The sequence below is a fragment of the Phaenicophaeus curvirostris genome, chromosome 1, assembly GCF_032191515.1.
Source record: "Phaenicophaeus curvirostris isolate KB17595 chromosome 1, BPBGC_Pcur_1.0, whole genome shotgun sequence".
NCBI classification, from domain to species: Eukaryota; Metazoa; Chordata; class Aves; order Cuculiformes; family Cuculidae; genus Phaenicophaeus; species Phaenicophaeus curvirostris.
In genome coordinates, this window is record NC_091392.1 from 78,282,729 (window position 1) to 78,304,472 (window position 21,744).

The following is a 21,744-nucleotide window of genomic DNA, read 5'->3' on the forward strand; positions in this document are numbered from 1 at the left end:
CACCAGTCTTCCTTTTCTGATCTCTCAAGGAGACTTGCACTTGGGTTACTTTAATGAAGCACATAACGATGCCTCAAGGGAAACTCCCAGAAAAATAATTAGTAAGTGAAGGTTTCATTCCCAAAGGCTATACACATTTCTCCAGTATCTTCAGACTGAGCCTGGGATATCTCACAAGACCTTTGCACAGTCAATTAAAGACCTTTTTTCCTCCCAGACCTTTTAACTAGGCTTGTGAAAAAAATCTGCAGTTCATTTATAACACAATGATTTCATTTCCATTATGCTTCTCAACCTTCAGAAACTGTGTCACGATCCTGAGGTTAACACTGCTAAACTGGTGAGGCAGTCAGGAACTTCTAGTCAGAATAAGGTTTTTTTGATGGAAATGCAATTTCCATATCTGAATTTAGAAGACTCCTGTTTGCCCAAAAGCTTTCATCTTCCCAAATCAAACTGACTCAACCAAGGCATTTTGCTCTGAATGAGTTCCACATTTGATAGTGCTCGCCTGTGGTCCTGCAGCGCCTTGGGGGCTTCTGCTTCAGATTCTGCCTGACCTCATGCTACACGGTAAGCCTTCACAACATCTGGCCTTACACGTTCTCATTCTGTAAATATTCTAGAGGAATTAGTGTTGATAGAAACAAGCTCTGTGTGTGTATGTATGTGCAGATAAATAAAATTTTTTATACATGCACACATGCGTAACTTCGGTACATAGATCTATCTCCCCTCAGAGAACAGTAGTGGAGTGAATCTTTAATTCAGCCGGGAAAGCAAATGTTCAAGATCTACACTCATTCTAGAAAAATAGCCTGAGAGCCATCCCTCCAGTCAAATTTCATTAGGTTGTAAATGGCTTCCAAGGACAAGGTACCTCCAGGACAGAGATAAGTGACCAGCTCTAGTTCCAGGGCCAGTTCACCACCAGTAATCATCAGCTTGCTTGCTTAGTCTCTCTGCATTCCTTTGCTCTGGTTTTTTATAAACTTAAGGGTTGGCCACATGTGTACCAGTTGCTGTCACCATCTGAGTTTCTAGTTCCTTGCTTAAAGCACAACCACGAAGAAGCTGACATACAGTCATGCAGTGCTACAGACTAGAAGTCTATCTAGAAAGCTGCCTGGAGGAGAAAGACCTGGGGGTGTTGGTTGACAGCCGACTGAACATGAGCCAGCAGTGTGCCCAGGTGGCCAAGAAGGCCAATGGCATCTTGGCTTGTATCAGAAACGGCGTGACCAGCAGGTCCAGGGAAGTTATTCTCCCTCTGTACTCGGCACTGGTGAGACCGCTCCTTGAATACTGTGTTCAGTTCTGGGCCCCTCACCACAAGAAGGATGTTGAGGCTCTGGAGTGGGTCCAGAGAAGAGCAACAAAGCTGGTGAAGGGGCTGGAGAAGAAGTCTTATGAGGAGCGGCTGAGAGAGCTGGGGTTGTTTAGCCTGGAGAAGAGGAGGCTGAGGGGAGACCTCATTGCTCTCTATAATGACCTGAAAGGAGGTTGTGGAGAGGAGGGTGCTGGCCTCTTCTCCCAAGTGACAGGGGACAGGACAAGAGGGAATGGCCTCAAGCTCCACCAGGGGAGATTTAGGCTGGACATTAGGAAAAAAATTTTCACAGAAAGGGTCATTGGGCACTGGCAGAGGCTGCCCAGGGAGGTGGTAGATTCATCTTCCCTGGAGGTGTTTAGGGCACGAGTGGACGAGGTGCTAAGGGGCATGGTTTAGTGTTTGATAGGAATTGTTGGACTCGATGATCCGGTGGGTCTCTTCCAACCTGGTTATTCTATGATTCTATGATTCTATACTGCCGGAAGTGGAAGTACTGAAAGCATGTATTAAAGGACCACAGTGCTTTTGAAGTATGCAGCAAGGGAGTCTACCTAATCAGGATCTCTGTATTAAAATGTGAGTAAAAGCCAATTTTCTGATCTGAGTGGTCCAGATGAACAGATTATCATACGCACAACTTGCTGAATACATTGTAAATGCTTTGGCTACCCAAGGCATAGTCACTGGCCTGCTTTCATTTATCTGTCTCTCTTTACAGTTATGTGTCAGAAATTAGGTGCATTTCTGAAAGACACCACAGTCAGAGGCATACCTGTCCTTGCACAGCCTCCTCTAGAAGGCTGTTGAAAAAAAATTGCAGTTTAGGAGCATTGTTTGGCAAAGTTGTTATTCTTGTCATTCCTCCAAGAAGGTATGAAAAAGAACTGCTTGAATTTACTGTTTCTATGTAGCTTAACCTTAACATAACTTCCTTAAAGACATACTATGATTACAAATGTTCCTTATGCCCCCAGCAACCCAGAGCTGCTGATTTCATTACAGCCAGACACGCGTGTAGAAGTATGCGTTTTCATCATACTGCAGTTTTCCTTTTGCAGCTGCCACCCCTTGTCTATCCAAACACCACTTATTATTTAATATTTCAGTTAAAGAGTTTCAGATACCAGGGAATGTGTATTAATTAAATAAGCCTTGGCTAAGCTTAAAGGAAACAGGCCACCAAAGGAAATGTCTAGGATAAAATTTTTACATAGGAAGACCTTTCTTTATTCAATATTACTTGAAGGAAATGTCCAGTAGGTTTCATTAAGGATAATTTAGATTAGTGCAGTGTCCTCAAAATACTTATTTTAATAAAAGAAAGATAGATTTTGACAATTACATTTCAGATATCTGATATTTCTTTCTCAGGATTCATTATGTACTATTTAGATATTTAGTCCTCTAGGTACTAAAATCATTCCCATATCTAAACTCAGCATTAGATAGTCCTCTCTATAAAGAATATGTCTCTGATCAGACTCTGGAAGCTGGGAAGGAAAGGAGAAATTGTGTTACGTATGGCCAAATGTAAATGGACACAACAGAGATACTGATTCCTGCCCAAGAGATTTTCCTTTTTGAGTGTCCTAGATTCTCAGGTATGGTGTTTCAAACTGGTGGAATAGGGTCTAGCCAGGCAGATGCACTCAGGCTGTCAAAGGCATTAGCCAGGAGTTCTCACAGGTAGTTTTGTCCTTCCCGCCTGCAGTACAAAAGGTACTGTATGAGCACTCAAACTGCAAGTTACATATTTGGATCTCATGTCTCTTGGTGGAAACTCAGCTGAGGGGAACAGATACGAAGTAGCAAATCTGGAGTATAATGTTTTCTACTTTAAGATCCATTTCTTCCTCCCTCTGGCTGCAACCTCAATTCCATTCCCCTGAAGGTCTGCTAGCCCAGGGCATATGGATGTGACAAGGTGGCAAAGATGGCAATTATTCAGGGAATTGTGTAGGGCTGTGCTGCCTACTTGAAGTCTTAGCAGGATTGTTCCAACTCTGATCTTGTCTTAACCCTTTCTAATTTGTCCAAGGCACACCTATACTACCATTTTCCAGAAGGTTTCCCTAAGTTCCTCCTCAACACAATAAGCTTCATACACTGTAATCTGAAATTTGCTTTAATTCCTACCATGCTGTAGTAGACACAATCCAAAAAGCTTTGTTGGTCTTTTATTCCTATGATTCTTAAAAGTCATTAAGGGTAGTCTCGAAGACACAGTAGAGGAAATCACACTCCACTGTAGCTGTGCTGTGTTTGGTGGAGCCATGCACAAGAAATCGTTCTGGCACAAGGTGAGCTTTACAAGATGTCACCACACTCTTTGAGGCAATAATGATTCAGGAAGCTTTTAATAGGTGGTAAACAAAGTGACTTGCCTACAATCCTCTGTCCCATTTTGTGAATGTATACACTGAGTCTTTAAAATAAGATTTACTAGGACAAAGGATGATAACAATCCTCAGAGTCATTATAGGTTCAAGGATGCCACCTGCTCCATGGGGGAAGGTGAACCTGGAACAGAGAATGATAGAACATAGCAATAACTGACCCAGCTGTCAAGGAGTCCAGATGTAGAGCAGCAAGTCCAGGTCAAGATCAGGGCTGGAGACAGATTTCAGGGTTGGGCACAGCTCAGTGATCCTCCAGCAAGCCAGCACTGATAAGGTAGGTCCAAGGTCAAGCCAGGAAGTAGAGCAACCAAGTGAGGGTCAGGGCCACCCCCGGGGAAGGTTTGGGGTTGATTGCAGATGTAGCTGCTGCTCAGCTGCAATGTAGCACAGGCAGGAGCAAGCAATAAAGACTAAGCGTAAAAGCATTTCCCAAGGGAAAGCAGGCCCTCACTTTCAGCTGTCTTCATAACGGCTCTAGTTGGTGACCTCAGCGGTCTTTGAACTCAGCTGGCTAAATTCTTTAACATGGCACAAAATACCTAGAAGGGGGTAGCACTCTGGGCCCTGACAGCTTGGCTCTGAACTGCTCGCAGAAACAAGAGCATTGCTGGACTTCAAACAGACTGGGGTATTCAAGGGAGCACAGCTTCTTGCTGGCTTTCACTGACCTGAATAGCTATGGTCACAAACATAAATGTAAAAACCTGTGGTTCTACTTCTTCGGTAGCCACTTGTACACAGGAGCCCTCAACTCCAGCATTAGAAGCAGGAAAAGTGCACTTAAGTTAATGTAGATGCCCTCTCATCTCTAGAATACACCATGAGCTAGAATCTCTTAAAGGGTGGGAGACTATGAGCCTGATCCGTCAATAATAGAGGAGAGAGTAGAGCTGTGGAGCTGTAGCAGCCACATGGCATAAAACAAAAACTTAATCTTCATTATGAATGTTTGCATTACCTGAAGACTTAACAGAGCTGTATCTAAAAAAAAATATATATAACTGTGTGTATAAATTTATAGACTCCTCTCCCATAGCTTTTGATTTTTGGTTTTGGTGTTGTTTTTTTTTTTTTAATTCTACTTTACGTGTAGAGATTACAGAAAGTACCTGACTTTTCTGACATAAAGCATGTATCAGGGCTTACTCCAACAGTGAAGGATCAGAAATAGAAAAAGGGCACTGGATTAACTTAATGTAGGCATTAAATCTAATGGATCTTGGCACACTGTGGTCTGCTATGCAAATAATTTTAGGAAGGAGACTGCATGGAAGAGCACGGAAATACCAGGGTTCAGTTAACTGCAGGATAGTTTGGAGTTCACAGTAGAGTTACAGCCCCAGAAACAATGCGATAATGTGGAAACAACCGCGGAGCTTCTGACTGTAGCAGTAAAATAATATTGACACAATACACTATTTACAGCACTGTACATTATTTTAAACAAAAGGCTTTACGCACTGAGAAGATTTGTTCTTTGCATATGGACCGGAAAGCTCACTGGTATACATTGTATTCTGAAAAATGATGTTGCATGCTCCTCACAGTTGCATTGCAGTAAGGCAAACACAAATGGAAACAGCAGAAGCCCGGTACAAGGAATTTGCCTAGCCATAGCCTTTTATACATGGATCACAACACTGACCCACAGGGGCACTCCTGAGGTTTTAGAAGAAGTGAACTCTGTGTTTTTATCTCTGAACTGTCTGCATGTAACCTAGGCCACAGTTTTCTTTCTTTCATTTGATTTTTGGGTTTTTTTTCAAATGTCCTGAAAGGAGATAGAAGTCCTTTCAAAGCATTCCTTTCTTTGTTCCCCACCCCTTTTCCACCTATTCAACTTCATAGGCAGCAATTAACAATGAAGAAGAGAATCAACTTACCCGGAGGGTGTGTTTCCATGTTGTCTGGAGGTTTGGCTGGAAGTTGCATCAATGCTAATAGGATGTGGCTACACTGATTGTGTGCACAATCTGCTCCTGCACTGGCTTAAGCAGTGAACAGCACTAGCAGCTATTAACAGCACTAGCAGCTAACTATTTCCATCCTGGCTTGATCCTGCTTTAAGCAAACCACAGACTGCAGCTAATTAGCGAGACCTTCTGTTTTGGTGATTACCATCATGGGAGTAGAAGAGGGAAAAAGGCAAAACTCCCATGACCTGAAAGGCCATGGCAATTCTCTGCTGGAATTTCAGTACTTTCTCTTCATGTTCCATTATGTTTAAGCAAGCAACATAACAACAGACATATTTTGTCCAAACTCCCAAGAAGGCACTGAAGTGAAGAAGAGGAAGAAAAAGAGGTAATGCAAAACGAGTGCCCTACCATAGAGCCCGTTCTGTCCAAAAAACCCCCTTAGTCCATGACTGAATTATCTCCGAGGTGGTTTCTGTGGGGAAGAGTGTCTTTATATTTGTGAAGCTTTAAAGTCCTTCCAGGTAGGAGGTAAGTGCAGAAACCTTTTTTATAAGGCTCTATCTCAACTACTCGTGTTACCCTACTGTCTAGATGCTGCACTGTCATTCCTGCATGAAATATTCAGGGGATTATCTTGTAATCAACTGTCTAATCAGAACAGGTGATGAATCCTGATTAGCCTTCAACCTTATAATTTAAGCAACGTGTTGGGAAGAAAAGTTGTTGATGAGTAATACCACCTGAGAAAGGACATCTTTTTGCTGGTGATGATAGGAGAGAAGTGTAATTATTTGGAGTGCAAATGTTTTCTTCTTTTAGCCTATTTATGACACTATGACAGTTTCTCTTGTGTGAGAGAAGGAAAGGGAAGGAACGGAAAGCTTCTATTAGCTTGTCAATTAGGATTGTGCACTGTGTCATGACTGGCAATATCAGCAGTTGTCTACGTCATAGAGAGTTGTACTGATGCACTGTAGCTAAGCTATCAAAGACACTGAGTTTATGCAGGGAGTAGTGTGATTATTGTGTCCCAAAATTTGGGCTGAGTGCTGCAAAACTTTCATGGCAAGGCTGAGAAATACATGTGTGGATTTAAACTTCGGACAAATTTTCGCTGAACAGTTGTCCTTTTGAAACAGCTACAGGGAAACCAAGGAGAATGAGATTAGATTGTGTTCATCCATTCACTTTAGCCACATGAGGAATTTTATGAGTAATCTACACTAACTTTATATATGCCTGGTTTTACTTAAAAAGAAGAGAGGACAGAAGCCCTGACTCCATCTTGAACAGCTTCATACTGTTCAGTCAGATTTTGCTGCACTATGCTTTACCTCTGAGAAAAGGGGAAAGGTAACGATAAGGTCTGTCTTTGTGCATACAGGGATGACAAGTATATTAAGAACACTTTTTGGTGCTTGTTTTGATATTCACATAGAATAATGTCTTCAGATAGGAACAGTTAAATCACCCCACTCTTCTTGGCCCCTCCTTTGGAATGACATTTCCTAATTTCTAAGTAATGTATCAATAGATATCAAATACTTGTCCTTCTTACCCTGCTGGTATCTTGTGCTGATCTCAGAAATTCATTTAGAAATTACATTCAGCTACAAAACATGGGACAACCTGGGTGCCACAGCTTCTAAACCGAATATTCTAAAAACTATTAGATCACAGAAATTTTTTAAAAATATATATATAATAAAAGTGTTCCCAGTTGCTGTGTGTAAGCTCTCTAGCAGGGAAGATGGTACTTCATACAGGCTTTTGTTTGCACACTAGCCCATGCATACAAGTTTTGATGTGGTATGCCTGTAATTTTTTTGGATTGCGTAACCACCCCATCCATATGAACAATTGAATTGCTCTTTGCTTAATTGCTTTACTCCAATGTTCACAGCTGCACAGATCTCAATTTAGTTCATGCTTTCTCAGCAGAGGGCAATGGTGCGACCACATAGAGCTTCTGGTAACTTCTTTGCCAAAAAAAGTGGGATCAGAGCATACTCAAAGGGAAGCCAAGGTTGAGCTGCTTTTTGCCTTGATGTTTTATAAACGTTCAATGTGCTCCCTGGATAGACAGCAAACCTACTGCTATGTATACATTTATCTCTGGCAAAGAAGAATGCAAACTTGCTGAAAATTATGCTATTTTTTATCCGTTTTATGTGATACAACAATTAAATGTTAAAGCAGAAAGGCATACCTACTAATTTTGGAATAGTATAGGAATGTAGAGACAGATCCTGCCCAGATCCCTGTGGACAGAAAGCTCTGCCTGCATGGGTTCAAATTACTAACTCCTAAAGGCCATAAGGATGGGTCCATTACAGGTAACACAGTTAGCTCAGGTAATAAATAATATACACAAGAGACAATATGAGGAGGAAGCAATATCCAGCTGGTTAAGATGGAGCTGGGTATGTACTGTATTTTTAAGGACACTTTCCAATAGAGAAAATCATATCTAGGCATCACTCTTTCCTGAGGCACCTGGGTACAGTGTTAGCTGATAATACAGAGCCCCAACAAATAGTGGCAACATACTAGATTGTGTTTCACCTGCTGTAGAGGAGCGGTGCTTGAAAGCCTGTAAAAGTTAGCAGTGAGATAAGATGCTTTTAATAATGAAGAAGTTATCTAAGACTCCACCCCAAATCCATTTAATGTTCCTGTAAATCTATCCTGTAACATGCTTAATGATCCAGCCAGTCTTTCAAAGTGGTGGGATGAGTCCCGAATCATAGGCAGAAAGGCACATACTAAGGTAGCTCTAAACCATCAAGAGTCACAAATAGTATATAAAAGTTAAAAATAACATTCCTCAAAGCATGGATTTTGCTGGTCAATGTTGATGGAGCAGTCTGATGTGTAGCACTCTCTGATGTGGTGACATGCTACTGCTGTTTGTGCGCACAGCTCTCTTGTAAAGCAGGTACTTGACTACAGGCTAGATTTTGTTCTTCACTTCTTCCAGGAAAGAAAGTTTCTGAAAATAGCAGAGGTGTACTAAATGAAACTGGGCTGTGTGAAAGCCAATCGAGACCTGCATGGAAGAAGCCCATTGCCTTACTGGCACCACCAAAGCCTTAGACAAAAGACAGCTCTTTGGGGGGCAAGTTGTCTGAGGAATCTTGATTCTTATGCCAGCAGGTCAAGGCCAAAAATTCATGTACCCTTTCAGTCTCTAAAGAGAGACACTATAATATTCCTTTCCTCTTGCTTTTTCCTGTTTGTTTGTATCCATGACAGGATATAGAATAGAATCACCAGGTTGGAAAAGACCCATCGGATCATCGAGTCCAACCATTCCTATCAAACACTAAACCATGCCCCTCAGCACCTCGTCCAACCATCCCTTAAACACCTCCAGGGAAAGTGACACAACCACCTCCCTGGGCAGACTGTTCCAGTGCCCAATGACCCTTTCCATGAAATTTTATTTCCTAATGTTCAGCCTGAACCTCCCCTGGCAGAGCTTGAGGCCATTCCCTCTTGTCCTGTCCCCTGTCACTTGGGAGAAGAGGCCAGCACCCTCCTCTCTACAACCTACTTTCAGGTAGTTATAGAGAGCAATGAGGTCTCCCCTCAGCCTCCTCTTCTCCAGGCCAAACAACCCCAGCTCACTCAGTCACTCCCTGTAAGACTTTTTCTCCAGCCCCTTCACCAGCTTCGTTGCTCTTCTCTGGACTCGCTCCAGAGCCTCAACATCCTTCTTGTGGTGAGGGGCCCAGAACTGAACACAGGATTTGAGGAGCGGTCTCACCAGTGCCGAGTACAGAGGCAGAATAACCTCTGTTGACCTGCTGGTCACGCTGTTTCTGATACAAGCCAAGATACAAGCCAATACTCAAGGAAGAAGTTCATTCTGGCCTTGAGCACAACAGGGCCTAGTCTTTCCTTGGAAGATATAGGTACTAGTCAGGCCTGAATAATAACGTAGAGGCCATACAGTAGTCCACAGAACTCTATTCTGTAAGAAAATCCAATAAATTCTTATGGGATGTACTGTGCACCCACCTTAGTCCATACATTGGCAAAACTGCAACAAAGGAAGAAAAGCTATGTGGTATGAGACATTCTTGAATTGGTGTCAAGTCTTAAACCAGTTCTGCTTATCCAATTACACTGAGAAATGTCTGCTGTGTGCTTAATCTTAAAACCAAGCAGTTTTCCAATAAATAATCTGGAGGTCCTTAGGAAAAATACTAACGGTACAAGTTTAAAAGCAAATGCCTTTATTTTAGTCTGTTGCTCTCTTGAGACACTTAGATCCACAAGAATTTTCTTGTTAATTGAGGAAGAAGTGCTAAAAGCAGGAATGTTTGCTCCTCTATTGGTCAGATGTGTCCATCCACTTTGTTGCTGTTGGAAAAGACCTGTGTGCACGTCTGCTGTTCAGAACTTCAGAAACCTGTGGCTCCATCTCTGCCCTATGGATGCTTCTGTGTGTCCTCCCTGTGTCGATAAGCTGGTGTCTGAGTCATACAATTATCTGATTAGAAGACCTGTCTGAAGCCATGAAGCCTTATGCTGCAATCCTGTCAGCTTTCATGAGCTATTAACAGTCAGTCTGGTTGAGGACACCAATGGAAACAAAGGAGCAGTCCAGCAATGGTAAGGCAAAGAGGAAGACATTGCCTTTTGCCACCTATACACTCATTTTCTCTGGTCCTCTCTGATGTTGCAGGCTGCTGCTCCAGGAGTTGCTAATTCGCAGTTCCAGATGAGCTGCTGTACAGCTGATTACTTGAGTGACCCAAATCCATCTGTCAGGAAGCTTAATATCCATAGGCAGCAAGAACAAGGAGCTAATGCGAGGATGGAAGAAAACTGGTAACAGAGATCTACTGCAGCAAATGAGGCTGGTGCCAATTAAAACTTGGTTTCTCTCCCTGGGGTTGTTGTGGCCTGAAAGCAGAAGAAACAGAGGTGCATAGAAGGTCTCTGTTTCTCCTAGTACTGCCTACCAAAAGAGGATGTCTCGATGAACAGTAAGGGGAAAACGGCCTACAATTCAATATGTGTTGAATCCACAGCTGAGCAGGAAAGGAGAAGAAGAAGAGACCTGCCTAGTTTCTCTCAAAAAATGAATACAACTTGCCTTTTTAGTTGAAAGCACAGAAGGCACATTTGCTCCCAAAGGGAGCCATTCGTGCAGATGGAGAGGTATTTCAACCTGTTTAAACACGTGACATATGCATTCATGTATGCAGCATTCGCTTTTCATCTCAAAACTTTCCTCTTCATGACCCAGGTGCAATGGTGACAGCATCCTCTGAAATGCTTTCCATTTCTACATACACCAACCTAAAAGCAGCACAAGAACAACCTGTTTTCCTGACCTTTTGTCCTAGGCTTCTCAGGAGCACTCTTGCCCTTCAGGACTTCTACACATGCTTTTTACTATTTCAAGAACACTTCTGCTAGAGCTGGAGAAACCATGATTTTTTTCACCCATAACCAATTTGTAAGCCTTACTAATTTTATCACAAACTTATGAAAAGTTTAGGGTATCATTTTTATTTATTTTTAATACGCCTCCTATATCTGAATTATAAATACTATAACAAGAAGTTTAAATATTTGTCTTTCAAAAATTCAAATGGAATTAAGTGTTTTCCCTCTCTCATATTTTTGGGGAAATTAATACTTCCCAGTAAAACTGCTTGACTGGCACTATTTTCCACCATGATGAACAAACCTCTGGTAAGCCTTGTGTCTCTGGTCACCTGTCCAGACAAGGTGGAATTTAAATTCTGCTAAATTTATCCTCACAGCAGTAACTAAATTAAACCTGCCACTGACAATTCTGCATTTGAATGAACTCTAACTTTGGTAGGTAGTGCAATAGATAAGGCCCTGGTACCAGAAAATAAGGGAGATTACAGATGAGTTTTCTCTTCAGTTTGGCCTGTGGAAGAGCTGAAGTAAACAAGTAAGAGTTGTCTGTCAGCCCATTCACAAGCACTGAGGACTTACAGAAGTTACACAATCTGACCTTAGCGCACAATTTCCTTCTATTCAGCTCCAGGAGGAACATGTATATGCATTGCAGAAGATATGTGGTTGCATAAGCCGTAACCAGTACAGCTTGTGTACCAACAACATCACACTCTTACTCTAATGCCTTACTCCATAACTCCTGTACTCCATGACCAGAGGAGAAAATAAGACCAAAAACCTAAAAGCCTACAGTGTGTCATTGAAGTCTGAAGTGGGGAATGCAAGCATAACATCTCTGAAGACAATATTAAATGTTTTGGGATATGTTCCTTAAGTAGAAGCCATTTTTTCTGTTACTGTGTTGTGGGTTTGGGGTTTTTTGTTTGTTTTTTTAATAATCAGAGTTACTTTCCATGGTGAAAATGAAGGAGAACAATACAATCTGCAATATCTTACCTATGAACAACCCCAAGAATAATCAGAAAATGCTCCGTTGTGCTAGTAAGTTTTATTGTTTGGTATGTTGATACAATTGGTTAGTATTCTACTGGATAAAATTGTCTACAGAGAGAAAACGAGGCTTTCACTGTAAAGTTCACTCATCATAAAACTTGAGAGTACAGAACAGGGCTACGTGGAAATATTCAGTCTGTACATTTCCGAGAATAGCATTCACACTGAGAGGCAGAAGGGATGTAGTGCTGCACCACCGTCCCATTTGTGCACCGGAGGGGGATTGTGACTATGGTTGTTTGAGTGGCTGTACAGCAGCTGCACAGGTCTTCCCATTTCCCCATCTGAACAGAGTATCTGGTATTGCTTCTACACTTACCCTAAATGGAAAAAAAAAAAAAAAGAGATATCAAGCTTGAATAGTGCCAGATCTCAGTGCAATCAGAATCCAGGTTCTTCCCTTCAAAACATCCATGGACAACTTTGCCTCGAGTTCAGTGTTCTGCTGTAAAACATGAACTCAAAACCAGATATCCAGTTCCAGAATGTGGGGTACAGGTCAAAAAGTAATGTCTTATGAGCACGAGCATAACAAAGGAGAGGTGAAGAAAATGCTCATGTAAAAAATGGAAATGAAAATTTTAATCTGATTATGGAAGAAATGCACAAGACATGCAGAACACAACAGCTTAGGTAGAATACAAGAGCTTAGTGCTCAGGCTAATGGAGGAGTCAAAGAGCCTACAGAGGACAGAAGTCAAATCACAGTAGTCAAGTTTAAATGTCTTTTAAAGTATCATGTATCTAAATACCTATTTACAGTCTCATAAATTAACTTCTAAGCCTGAAGAGGAATGTGTGTGTTTAAATGTTGACTCAGATCTGAAAATCAGCTTCGCTAAGACTGAGCTGAAAATTCTTTTGAATTTTTTTTTTTTTTACATAGTCCTAACAAAGTCACTTCAGAGTCATTAATTTCTGATGGAAGCAAAAGAGAGCAGTATGAATAAAGCCTTTGTGTTTAACATGTGTCTTTTCTTATGCTGGCTCGAATAGGGGAAAAAATGAGCATCGTCAAATTGCTGTAGGAAAGAAGTGCCGAGGAGATTCATGCTCTTGAGTGAATCAATGAGGACAGAACCCTATGCTCCACTTGTTTGAAGTGAAGCCATAGGGGAGGCAAAGGTTTCCCTTGTGGAATAAAGAAAGGGGGCAAGGGCAGGTCTGGAGAGGAGGGGAGTGGGGGAAGCAGTGTTGCTTTTGTTATTTACCTCACAATGAGAAATAGGCACTTCCTTTTCAGCCACACATCCATTGATACTTTTATACTGCAGTCTGGTACTTACTGGTCGACATTCCACTTCCACACCTACCAATTGAAAAATAAAAATTTTTAAAAAGTGTTTGACAGTGCTGACAATTGCTTTTTTGAACTCCCTTCCCCTAATCACTGAGATTTCTGTTAGTAAGATGTCATTGCTGGTAAGATCCCTAGCAAAAGAATAAGTTTGTCTCCTTAGAGGAATTAATGTAGAGATGTGTGACTATATCACACTACAGCCCCAAAATGCCACTGGAGAGCAGGGTTTTCCACTGCTTTGTTTTAAAGTCACCTCACCACCTAATGTCTGCCTTTTACCTGTTGAATTCTGCATTAGATAACTTTCCGTTTAAAGATAGTTCTATGGTACATTGGTAAAGCAGGTGCACAGGAAAAAGATGATACATATGGGAAACCAAATAACCTAATCAGAGAAACAGATCACCCTGGCCTGGCTATTCCTGGGCCTGTTACAGGAAAGAAATCCCACTGTCCTGGGATAATGCTCTCCAAGGTGAGTCAGTGGGAGCAACTCTCCAGATCACCTTAGAGTCTAAGGTGGGTCACTGTCTTCAGGACTGTGTGGAACTCCTTATGCGATGCTAAGGAAGAACATTTGGGGATTCTATAAGACTTACTTGTGGGATTTTTTAGGGGAGGAATGAAAAGTAGGAGAACAGAGGGATTAAGGTGGTTTAGCAAGGAACAAGAATGGGAAAATAGATGGATAAAGGCATAAAGGGGGCTGCTTGCATATCAAACAGCTGCTGATCCCTTTTGTCTGGCCTTGCTCTATATTTGGTCACTGTAGTCTGTCCTACCTTCTTATTAAACTTCATTTCTAACTACTTGTCCTGGGTGATGGACTCTTTGTTCTGTGTGGATGTGTATGTATGGAGGTGTGTTAGCAACTGGAATTGGAACATAGGTCATAGGACCCACAAGTCTAGGCTAGTAGGGAGGAAGGACATGCTACTGGGCATAGTGAGTGCATAAGAATCATAGGACCTTCATCCTGATCAGCCAGAGGAGAGATCAGAATGAGAATGTGGGTGCTGTCTGTGCCAGCCAGAGTACCAAGTGTTTCTGTGCGTGTATGTAAAAAACATGTGTGTGTATGTTGTGAACATACGTCTCCATGTGTGCCTGTTGAGCTACGATACACACTCAGCCTAACTGCTGCCTGGCCCTGGGGACATGGAGCTGTGGCAGTCTCACCTCTACCAGGCTCCTAGGTTTGATAACTCCTAACAGTTCTTGCACATATCGTGGATACTGAAGAAAACTAAAGTGGTAAAAAGAAAAACTAGGGAAAAAAATAAAATTAGAAAACTAATTCTGAGAAAATCTAATTTTGGATCAATGGGAATTTTTCACAGTCTTCAGCAAGTCATGTAATACTCTGATACTTATTTTCCAATATTTTTTTACCCTTAGGATTAAGTAAATTATCTCTGACTTTTCCACCTACCAAGAAATCTACACAAAAGGCAGTAGACCCAGATTTGTTATGTATGGAGGGTACAAACTCAGTGAATCTCTTTGTGAAGTAAGATCAGTTTGCTATGTTTTGTTAATTGTGGTTCTGAACAGTGATGCTGCTCCTCCACTTTCACAGGGAACCTCCTCGTTGGCATGCTCAAATACAAAAAAATCCAGAGTATTTTGTTCTGAACACTCTCATCTGTTTTCACCTACATCCAGGCAAACAACAATGGAAATAAGGATTTGAATGCCCACACAACATATGCATTTTTAAGTATGTACTATTTTGATTAGATCAGTTTGGTTTTGCTGCTGTAGGAGGTATCAATTTTAAATCACTGCAGCTATTAAATAAATAGATGTATTGAGCTGTGCTCATTTGGAATTGGCCTTCTCCTATCCTCAATTGCAGTGATAGGCATTTTCAGATAGTAGAGCCTGCCCACCACTCTGTCTTTTACATTTTAAAATCTTTTTTTGTTAATAAATAGTTTTCAGTATTCTTTACTTAAGTCTGGCAGATTAAATTAACCAGTTTAAGTCATTTGATTTCAGTCTGTCCCATTGGCTTTCTATTTCTCAAGCCAGAGCTTGGTGATTATATAGGCAGGCAATGGATGTAAACTCTGTTGGAGTTAACATCCTTCATCAGGTATTATTACAGCAGGTACTGTGCCAGTGTGGTGATGGGCTGCTATGCTGGCCATTTTTTATTTATCAGCATGTGCATAGAGATTAAAAAAAAAAAAAAAGAGGTAACAGAACATAGATAAGATGTTGATATTTTGACCATAAAGAGAATAACAATCATTTGTTAGATTTTTAATTTAAATGAGTTACAGCAGTATTAGTTTGTTTTGTTTTTTGCTTACAAATGAGAAAACTGAGAGGTTGTCTGTTTTTCTAATTCATTTTAGAAATGTGAAACCAGCCCACCAATCCTTCCTCATGTAATCAAACCCTTCCTATGCCCACAGCCTGACTGACATTTGTGTTATCTATACAATGATGCATGAAATTAAGAGTCACAGGACTGACTCCTAAAAATGTCCAACTTAAGATTCTTCAGGTGGTTCTATTGGAATGCACCTTTGATGAGCATTTCCCTACCATTTTTTGGTTGTTATGTTACCAAAAAAAAAATCAAAATTACATTGCTTCCACCAGGTCTTTTTGCCTTACTAATTTTAAGTTGTTTGATTATTCATGAAGTGGTTGCCTCACATATTCAATACCAGGTTATGCGACTTGTCAATCTGCCAGGCAATACTATTCCTGTTATTTTTAGATGAACAATGCAATAAAACATTCCTAATTAATAACTGCAAAAAATGTGAAGAGTATCTATTTCTTTCTAAGCACTCGTGAATAATGTTAAAACACATGTTCTAGTGGACAAAACATGACAGCAGCATCCCAGTCAGAGGGTGGACTTCTGTGATGATTTATTTTAACCACATTGCTTAGCTGTTTCATTAAAATGAATCTTATGCAAATCATATCTCCTTACTCATTAGCTTACACACTCTGCAATTTCCATTCAAGACTTTTGGCTTATTTACTTACATGTGTCACAGCAGGTATTGCCAATTTTTGCAATTCTGCCCTAAAACAATAAAAAAAGGAAACTTCAGTACTGGCAAAAATAAAACACATTTGTTCTGCTGGAAGAATGCCAGCAGATGTTTAAAACGAGGTATTAAGCAAGAAAATCGTGTTTCTATATTGTACAAAAATATAAATCTACATTATTAATAATCTATTTATCCATTTTAAGGTTTTGAACTTGTAATTGTATTTTTTTTATAGCCAGCTGGAATTAATTGAATATATTAGCAAGTTTAACACCTGAGAATATTGCTTTCACCCTGTATTAGGAGCTTTCTAAAGGTAAACAATCCCTCTTGATTTTTTTAACAATACAGATGAAAGCATGCCTATTCCACAACAGCTGAAAACATACGGGCAAATCATCATAAAATATCCCATCTGCAAAGAAGTTTAGCAGCCAAAAACTTTAGTTTTCTAGTGTCATTACTTCCATGCAGAAAAAAATTCTTAGAAATACATATATAGTGGAAAATTACTGAAAACTCATAGTGAAATAAAAAATGGAGAAAGGCTGACTCTGCACAGTGATCCCATTTTTGCACAAAACACCTGAACTTACATGCAAGAACATGGAGGCTTTTTAGTTAAAAAAACATAAACCTTTCCATCTGTAACTAGATGAAAACCACTAATTTTATAGCTGAATTTGTTCAATTTTTTTTGTGTGTGGGAGAAGAATAAATGCAGTTTGGGAATTTCTGGTTAAAAAGTAAACTATTCTTCATTGATTTTTAATTAAGACTTTTGGAATATGATAATTACCCCAGTACTGTAACATAATCCAGCAGTTTTCCAAAAACAAAACTGTGTGCCCTATAGTGATTTCACAAAATAAGAAAAGCACTGTAGAAGTTCCATTTGCTTGATGTGTATGTAGAGAGAGAGACTTGGGCATGAGCTTTGTATAAGTTTTCTTGGTTCCTGTCATGGTTCCTGTCATTGGTTCCTCAATAAAATGAGGACAGGTGAGTATAAACACCTGCATGACGCCAGAGGAGCAGAGGCAGGGCCCCACATGCTACACCCCAAACTGTGGGCTGTTTGTCAGTGTATGGTAACCTCAAATCACAGGAAAGATCGGTGGACATGTTGAGCAGGGTTTTTATTACACCATTATACCAAACAACTGCAAATGAGGATGTTTGAGCTCTTCCTACAGCACTGTGAAAATTCCTTTCCGTGATGTTGTACGAAGGTAGAGAAAAAAATGTCTTAGCATTTCACAGGCATATTCATAGGAAAAAAAAAAGGGGGCTGATCTGACTATTTTCTCAGCTTGCACAAGTATCCATGCAGTTTTACTGTGGATACAAAACTGAAAATATTGTGAGAACAATTGTTTTCTTATGTTTGCTGCTTTATATGGAACAGAATTACTGCAAGTTCAGCATCTCCCTTGCAGTATAGCACCACATAAAACCAACAGACATTTAAAAATAAATGAAACTTAAATTTTTCTGAATTTCAAAGAAAGTTCAAATTCAGTTTAGCCAAGGTGCTGGGAGAGACTTGGGGTTTCCCAGCCTAATACAAGTAAGGTACCTATATACCAAACATAAACATGACAGTCTATTTGAAACCTGGGAACAGGACTTATTTCACTACTTACTCCTTCAGCCAAACATCTTCTGGCATCAAATGGAGGACAGCCAGTAATTCTCCTTTCCCAGATAAATTCCCCTTTCTCATTTACTTTACAGGAGTGACTATCACAGCCATCCTGAAACGATTCATTTGGCTGTAAAGATAAAATGGATGTTAGCTTTACACAGAAACCACATGGGACACTAAGTTTTTAGCATGCTATACAACCTGACAATTCCTTTACTGATATTTCAATTAATGTAGCATGGTGGTGTAGTTTATAAAACATGGAAACCTTTAGTAAACACAACTACTTAGCAACAAATTCATCATCCTCTATTTACTTCCATATCCAAACTGATTACAGCTTAGTCACAACTGCCAAAATTTGACCTTTTTCAGCTCTTTACAGGGAAGACATTTCCATTAACTTAAGAAAGAAACTTTGCTAAGTGAGAAAATTGGGAATCTGGCCTATGAATTGCCTTTTAAAGAGACATATGTGTGAATATTTAAATTCTGGCTGAGTTGGGAGCTTCTTTAAACAAACACATAAGCCCCACCTCCACCCTTATCTAAAATCATAGAATCATTTAAGTTGGAAAAGACCTTTAAGATCACTGAGTTCAACTGTAAACCTATCTTTGCCAAGTCTACCATTAAAACATGTCCCTAAACACCACGTCTACTCAAATACCTCCAGGGATGGTGACTCAACCACATCCCTGGAGCAGCCTGTTCCAATGCTTGACAACCCCTTTGGTGAAGAAATTTTTCCTAATACACAATCTAAACCTCCCCTGGTGTAACTTGAGGCTCTTTTCTCTCCTTCTATTCCTTTTTACTTGGGAAATGAGACCAACAATCACTTTGCTACAACCTTCTTTCAGGCAGTTGTAGACAGTGATAAGGTCTCCTCTCAGCCTCCTGTTCTCCAGGCTAAACAGCCTCAGTTCAGGAATGGAATAAAAGAAAATGTTATGTGTTATATGTTATTTCTCGTGACATGCTGATGGGTTTAAACCAGGAAAATATCCATTCCTATTTAAGAATCTATCACACTGGAGAAAATTTTTAAAATTCATATTTTCAACTTAAATTACACATTTCTCATTTAAAATAAGGTTTGTAATTTCCTCTAAATAGCTGTTTGAGCTTATATTCCTGTTAAAGTTCCTTGACAATATTCATGCTTGCAGGTGCATCTATAATGTCCCTCTAAAACTTTGCACCTTTTTCATTCACAAACAATGACAAATAAAATTCCAAACAAACAGAAAAATAAATTTCTTGAGGAAAAAAAAGAGATATAAAAGAAAAGTCACTTGTAATACCATCCTGCCTAGCCAAAAAGGAAAAAATAAAATGTGCTTTCCTTGGGTTCACCGGAAGTCTGTGCTACATTTACATTTACTCATAAATAAAAGAAAGAGTACTTAAAACTTACCTGAAGGTATTTAAGCCTTCCATCTCTCAGCCTGATGCCACATGAAGTTGGCACACATTTTCCACAGCAAGATCCAGGGATTTCCTGCCTTCTGTAATTCTAGAAGGTAAGGTACATTTTTCTGGGGTCATTTTGTTTTAAGCATGCTTCCTACGCTTATTTGTAGAGGGCTTTTGAAAAAAGAAAAAATTAAGTGGACATCATGATAGCCAGTAGAATGTTTTTTTAAAACATTAGGACTAGACTAGCGTAATCTAATTAGTAGTATATTTCTGGTTTTTGTTTTATAAAAGCCGGAATTAATTCTTGAACTGATTTTTATTTTTATACAATGGGAAGAAAAGTTTATTTCCAAGCTTCCTGTGGCCACTAAATTCAGTAGTCTTGGACTACAACAGTTGCAAAACATTAAACAAAACATGGCAAGTAGAGAAGCTAAGAAATTTATTAAAAAGTTTTGAGAGACAGTGCACTTTTCTGGTTTGCAGCATCTTCTCTGTAAAGCTAATGAATACTACACAATGTAACTTGGAAAAGTGCATAGACCAGGAGAAAAGGCTAAGATAACCAGTAAGCAGTGGCTAGGGAAAGGGGAGAATAAGGCTAAGATGGAAAATTCGGACCATGGTAGGAAAAAGAAAATGCCCAGATAAAACAAGAAAGTATAATAAAAAGAGCATCAGAGAGGATATGATACAATAACATGAAAAAGGAGAGAAAGAAAGGAAAGAGAAATAACGGAGCCTCGGAAATGGCACAGGAAGGAAAACACAGTGCAGGGAAAGGAGCATGGGAGAATGAACAGCACTAGATGAAGAAAGGTATAGGGTGGATAATGGAAAGAAGGAAAAAAAAAATCAAATAAAAAGGAACTGAGTTAAACACGTGTAATGTCTCCAGCTGCTACACATAACCAACAGCTGCTTGTGATGAGCTGAACGTTTTCAAGACAACAAACACTTTCTGGTTGAGTGAAGATATGCAATTTATACTATTTTTTATTAATAGAAAAAGCATTTGGGGAGGGCAGGGGGTAAAATTAAATCATTTGAAGAGAATATAGCTCATTATTATTTAGGTGAAGTTGCCCTATTAGCAAAAATGTAAGCACCTAAAGTAGGTCATAAAATGACAAAAAAATAAATTACCCTGAAGAGCAGAATATGCTGCAGTTAGCTTGCACTTCAGTTACCAGTGCATCTACTTTCACAGTTTCAGTATCCAGTATCCACTATCCAGAGAGAGTATATATTCTTAATCCATGATTTTATCAATTATGAAGGAAATGCTTTAAATCTGGATATACCACAAAATCAATGACTCTGAGATTCCAAGTGTATATGTGAACACCTCTGGCTTTAAGGGGTTGAAAACATTCTGTATCTATTCGATACTTTTTTTTCCCCTGAGGCTCACAGATTCATTAGAGTGAATACAAAGAGATACCTACAAGTAGACCTGCAACATCTCTTGGGCAGCTCCATATCTTCTAAGCACAACTTCATAGTACTGAATAAGCCCAATTGGAAACTGCCCTTTCTTCAGAGATTTTTGTTTAGTCTGTACTTTGGGGTCAGGTGGAAGAAAGGAGCTGTTTGGGAATTGTGTGGGTGGTGAAAGAAGCAGGAGAAGAATGTTTCTCCAGGTTTTTTACCATGTATTTAATTGATTCTTCTACCTTTAATTTCTACATCTAGCTTCTTGCATTCAAAAGCAGGAATTGATTTTTATATATCTTTGGGGGGGAGCAAACATATGCACACATGTTTCTGGCCATAGATTCATTCCAGTGTATTTTGGGGTTTTTTCTAATTAATCTGCCAGGTTACATTTTGTGGAAAGTGAGGTAGATGCTCAGGACTGAGCTTGGCTATATATTTTATTTTCAGAAGCCTGTGTCTATAATCATACCTTACAGGATGGGTAACATTAGGGTCCAGAATAACACAAAGAATTCCTGATTTTCCTTTTTGTCAAAGGCTACATCCATAACACCAATTAAAGGGAGTAAAGGACACTTTTCTAGCCCTGCAGACATGTGATACACATGTATGTCTAAACTGAATTTTCCCCACAAAACAGTTTGGCCTTGGGTTATCCTAACCACTGACATCTTCCTGGGCATTACTGTAACTTTGCTAGTTACAAAAGGCCAGCTGGGACACTGCTGACAGTTCTTGAAGATAAGTACTTGCAGGAAATAATTTGAGCCTGCAGTCTTGTTATGTTTAGTTTATTAATAC

General features: G+C 39.8%; 2 protein-coding genes and 1 long non-coding RNA gene across 3 annotated transcripts in view; 1 reads left to right on the forward strand and 2 right to left on the reverse strand.

The window, feature by feature from the left end:
- ANO2 (anoctamin 2) overlaps positions 1-5,697 on the reverse strand; it is a 196,412-nt gene extending 190,715 nt beyond the window's left edge. The window contains exon 1 of the mRNA XM_069863875.1: positions 5,616-5,697. Coding sequence (XP_069719976.1) covers positions 5,616-5,664 — 49 coding nt within the window. The 5' untranslated portion in view covers positions 5,665-5,697. The remainder of the gene's footprint in view (positions 1-5,615) is intronic.
- A 390-nt stretch (positions 5,698-6,087) lies between these two features.
- LOC138724953 (uncharacterized) lies at positions 6,088-10,035 on the forward strand. The gene is made up of 3 exons (XR_011338146.1): positions 6,088-6,179; positions 8,632-8,893; positions 9,491-10,035. It is a non-coding gene; the product is annotated as an uncharacterized lncRNA (long non-coding RNA).
- A 2,058-nt stretch (positions 10,036-12,093) lies between these two features.
- Positions 12,094-21,744, reverse strand: part of VWF (von Willebrand factor) — a 146,115-nt gene continuing 136,464 nt past the window's right edge. Inside the window, exons 48-52 of the mRNA XM_069863499.1 lie at positions 19,502-19,600; positions 18,080-18,208; positions 16,426-16,465; positions 13,325-13,422; positions 12,094-12,433 (exon numbers count right to left, since the gene is read on the reverse strand). Of these exons, the coding sequence (XP_069719600.1) occupies positions 12,245-12,433; positions 13,325-13,422; positions 16,426-16,465; positions 18,080-18,208; positions 19,502-19,600 (555 nt within the window). The 3' untranslated portion in view covers positions 12,094-12,244. The remainder of the gene's footprint in view (positions 12,434-13,324; positions 13,423-16,425; positions 16,466-18,079; positions 18,209-19,501; positions 19,601-21,744) is intronic.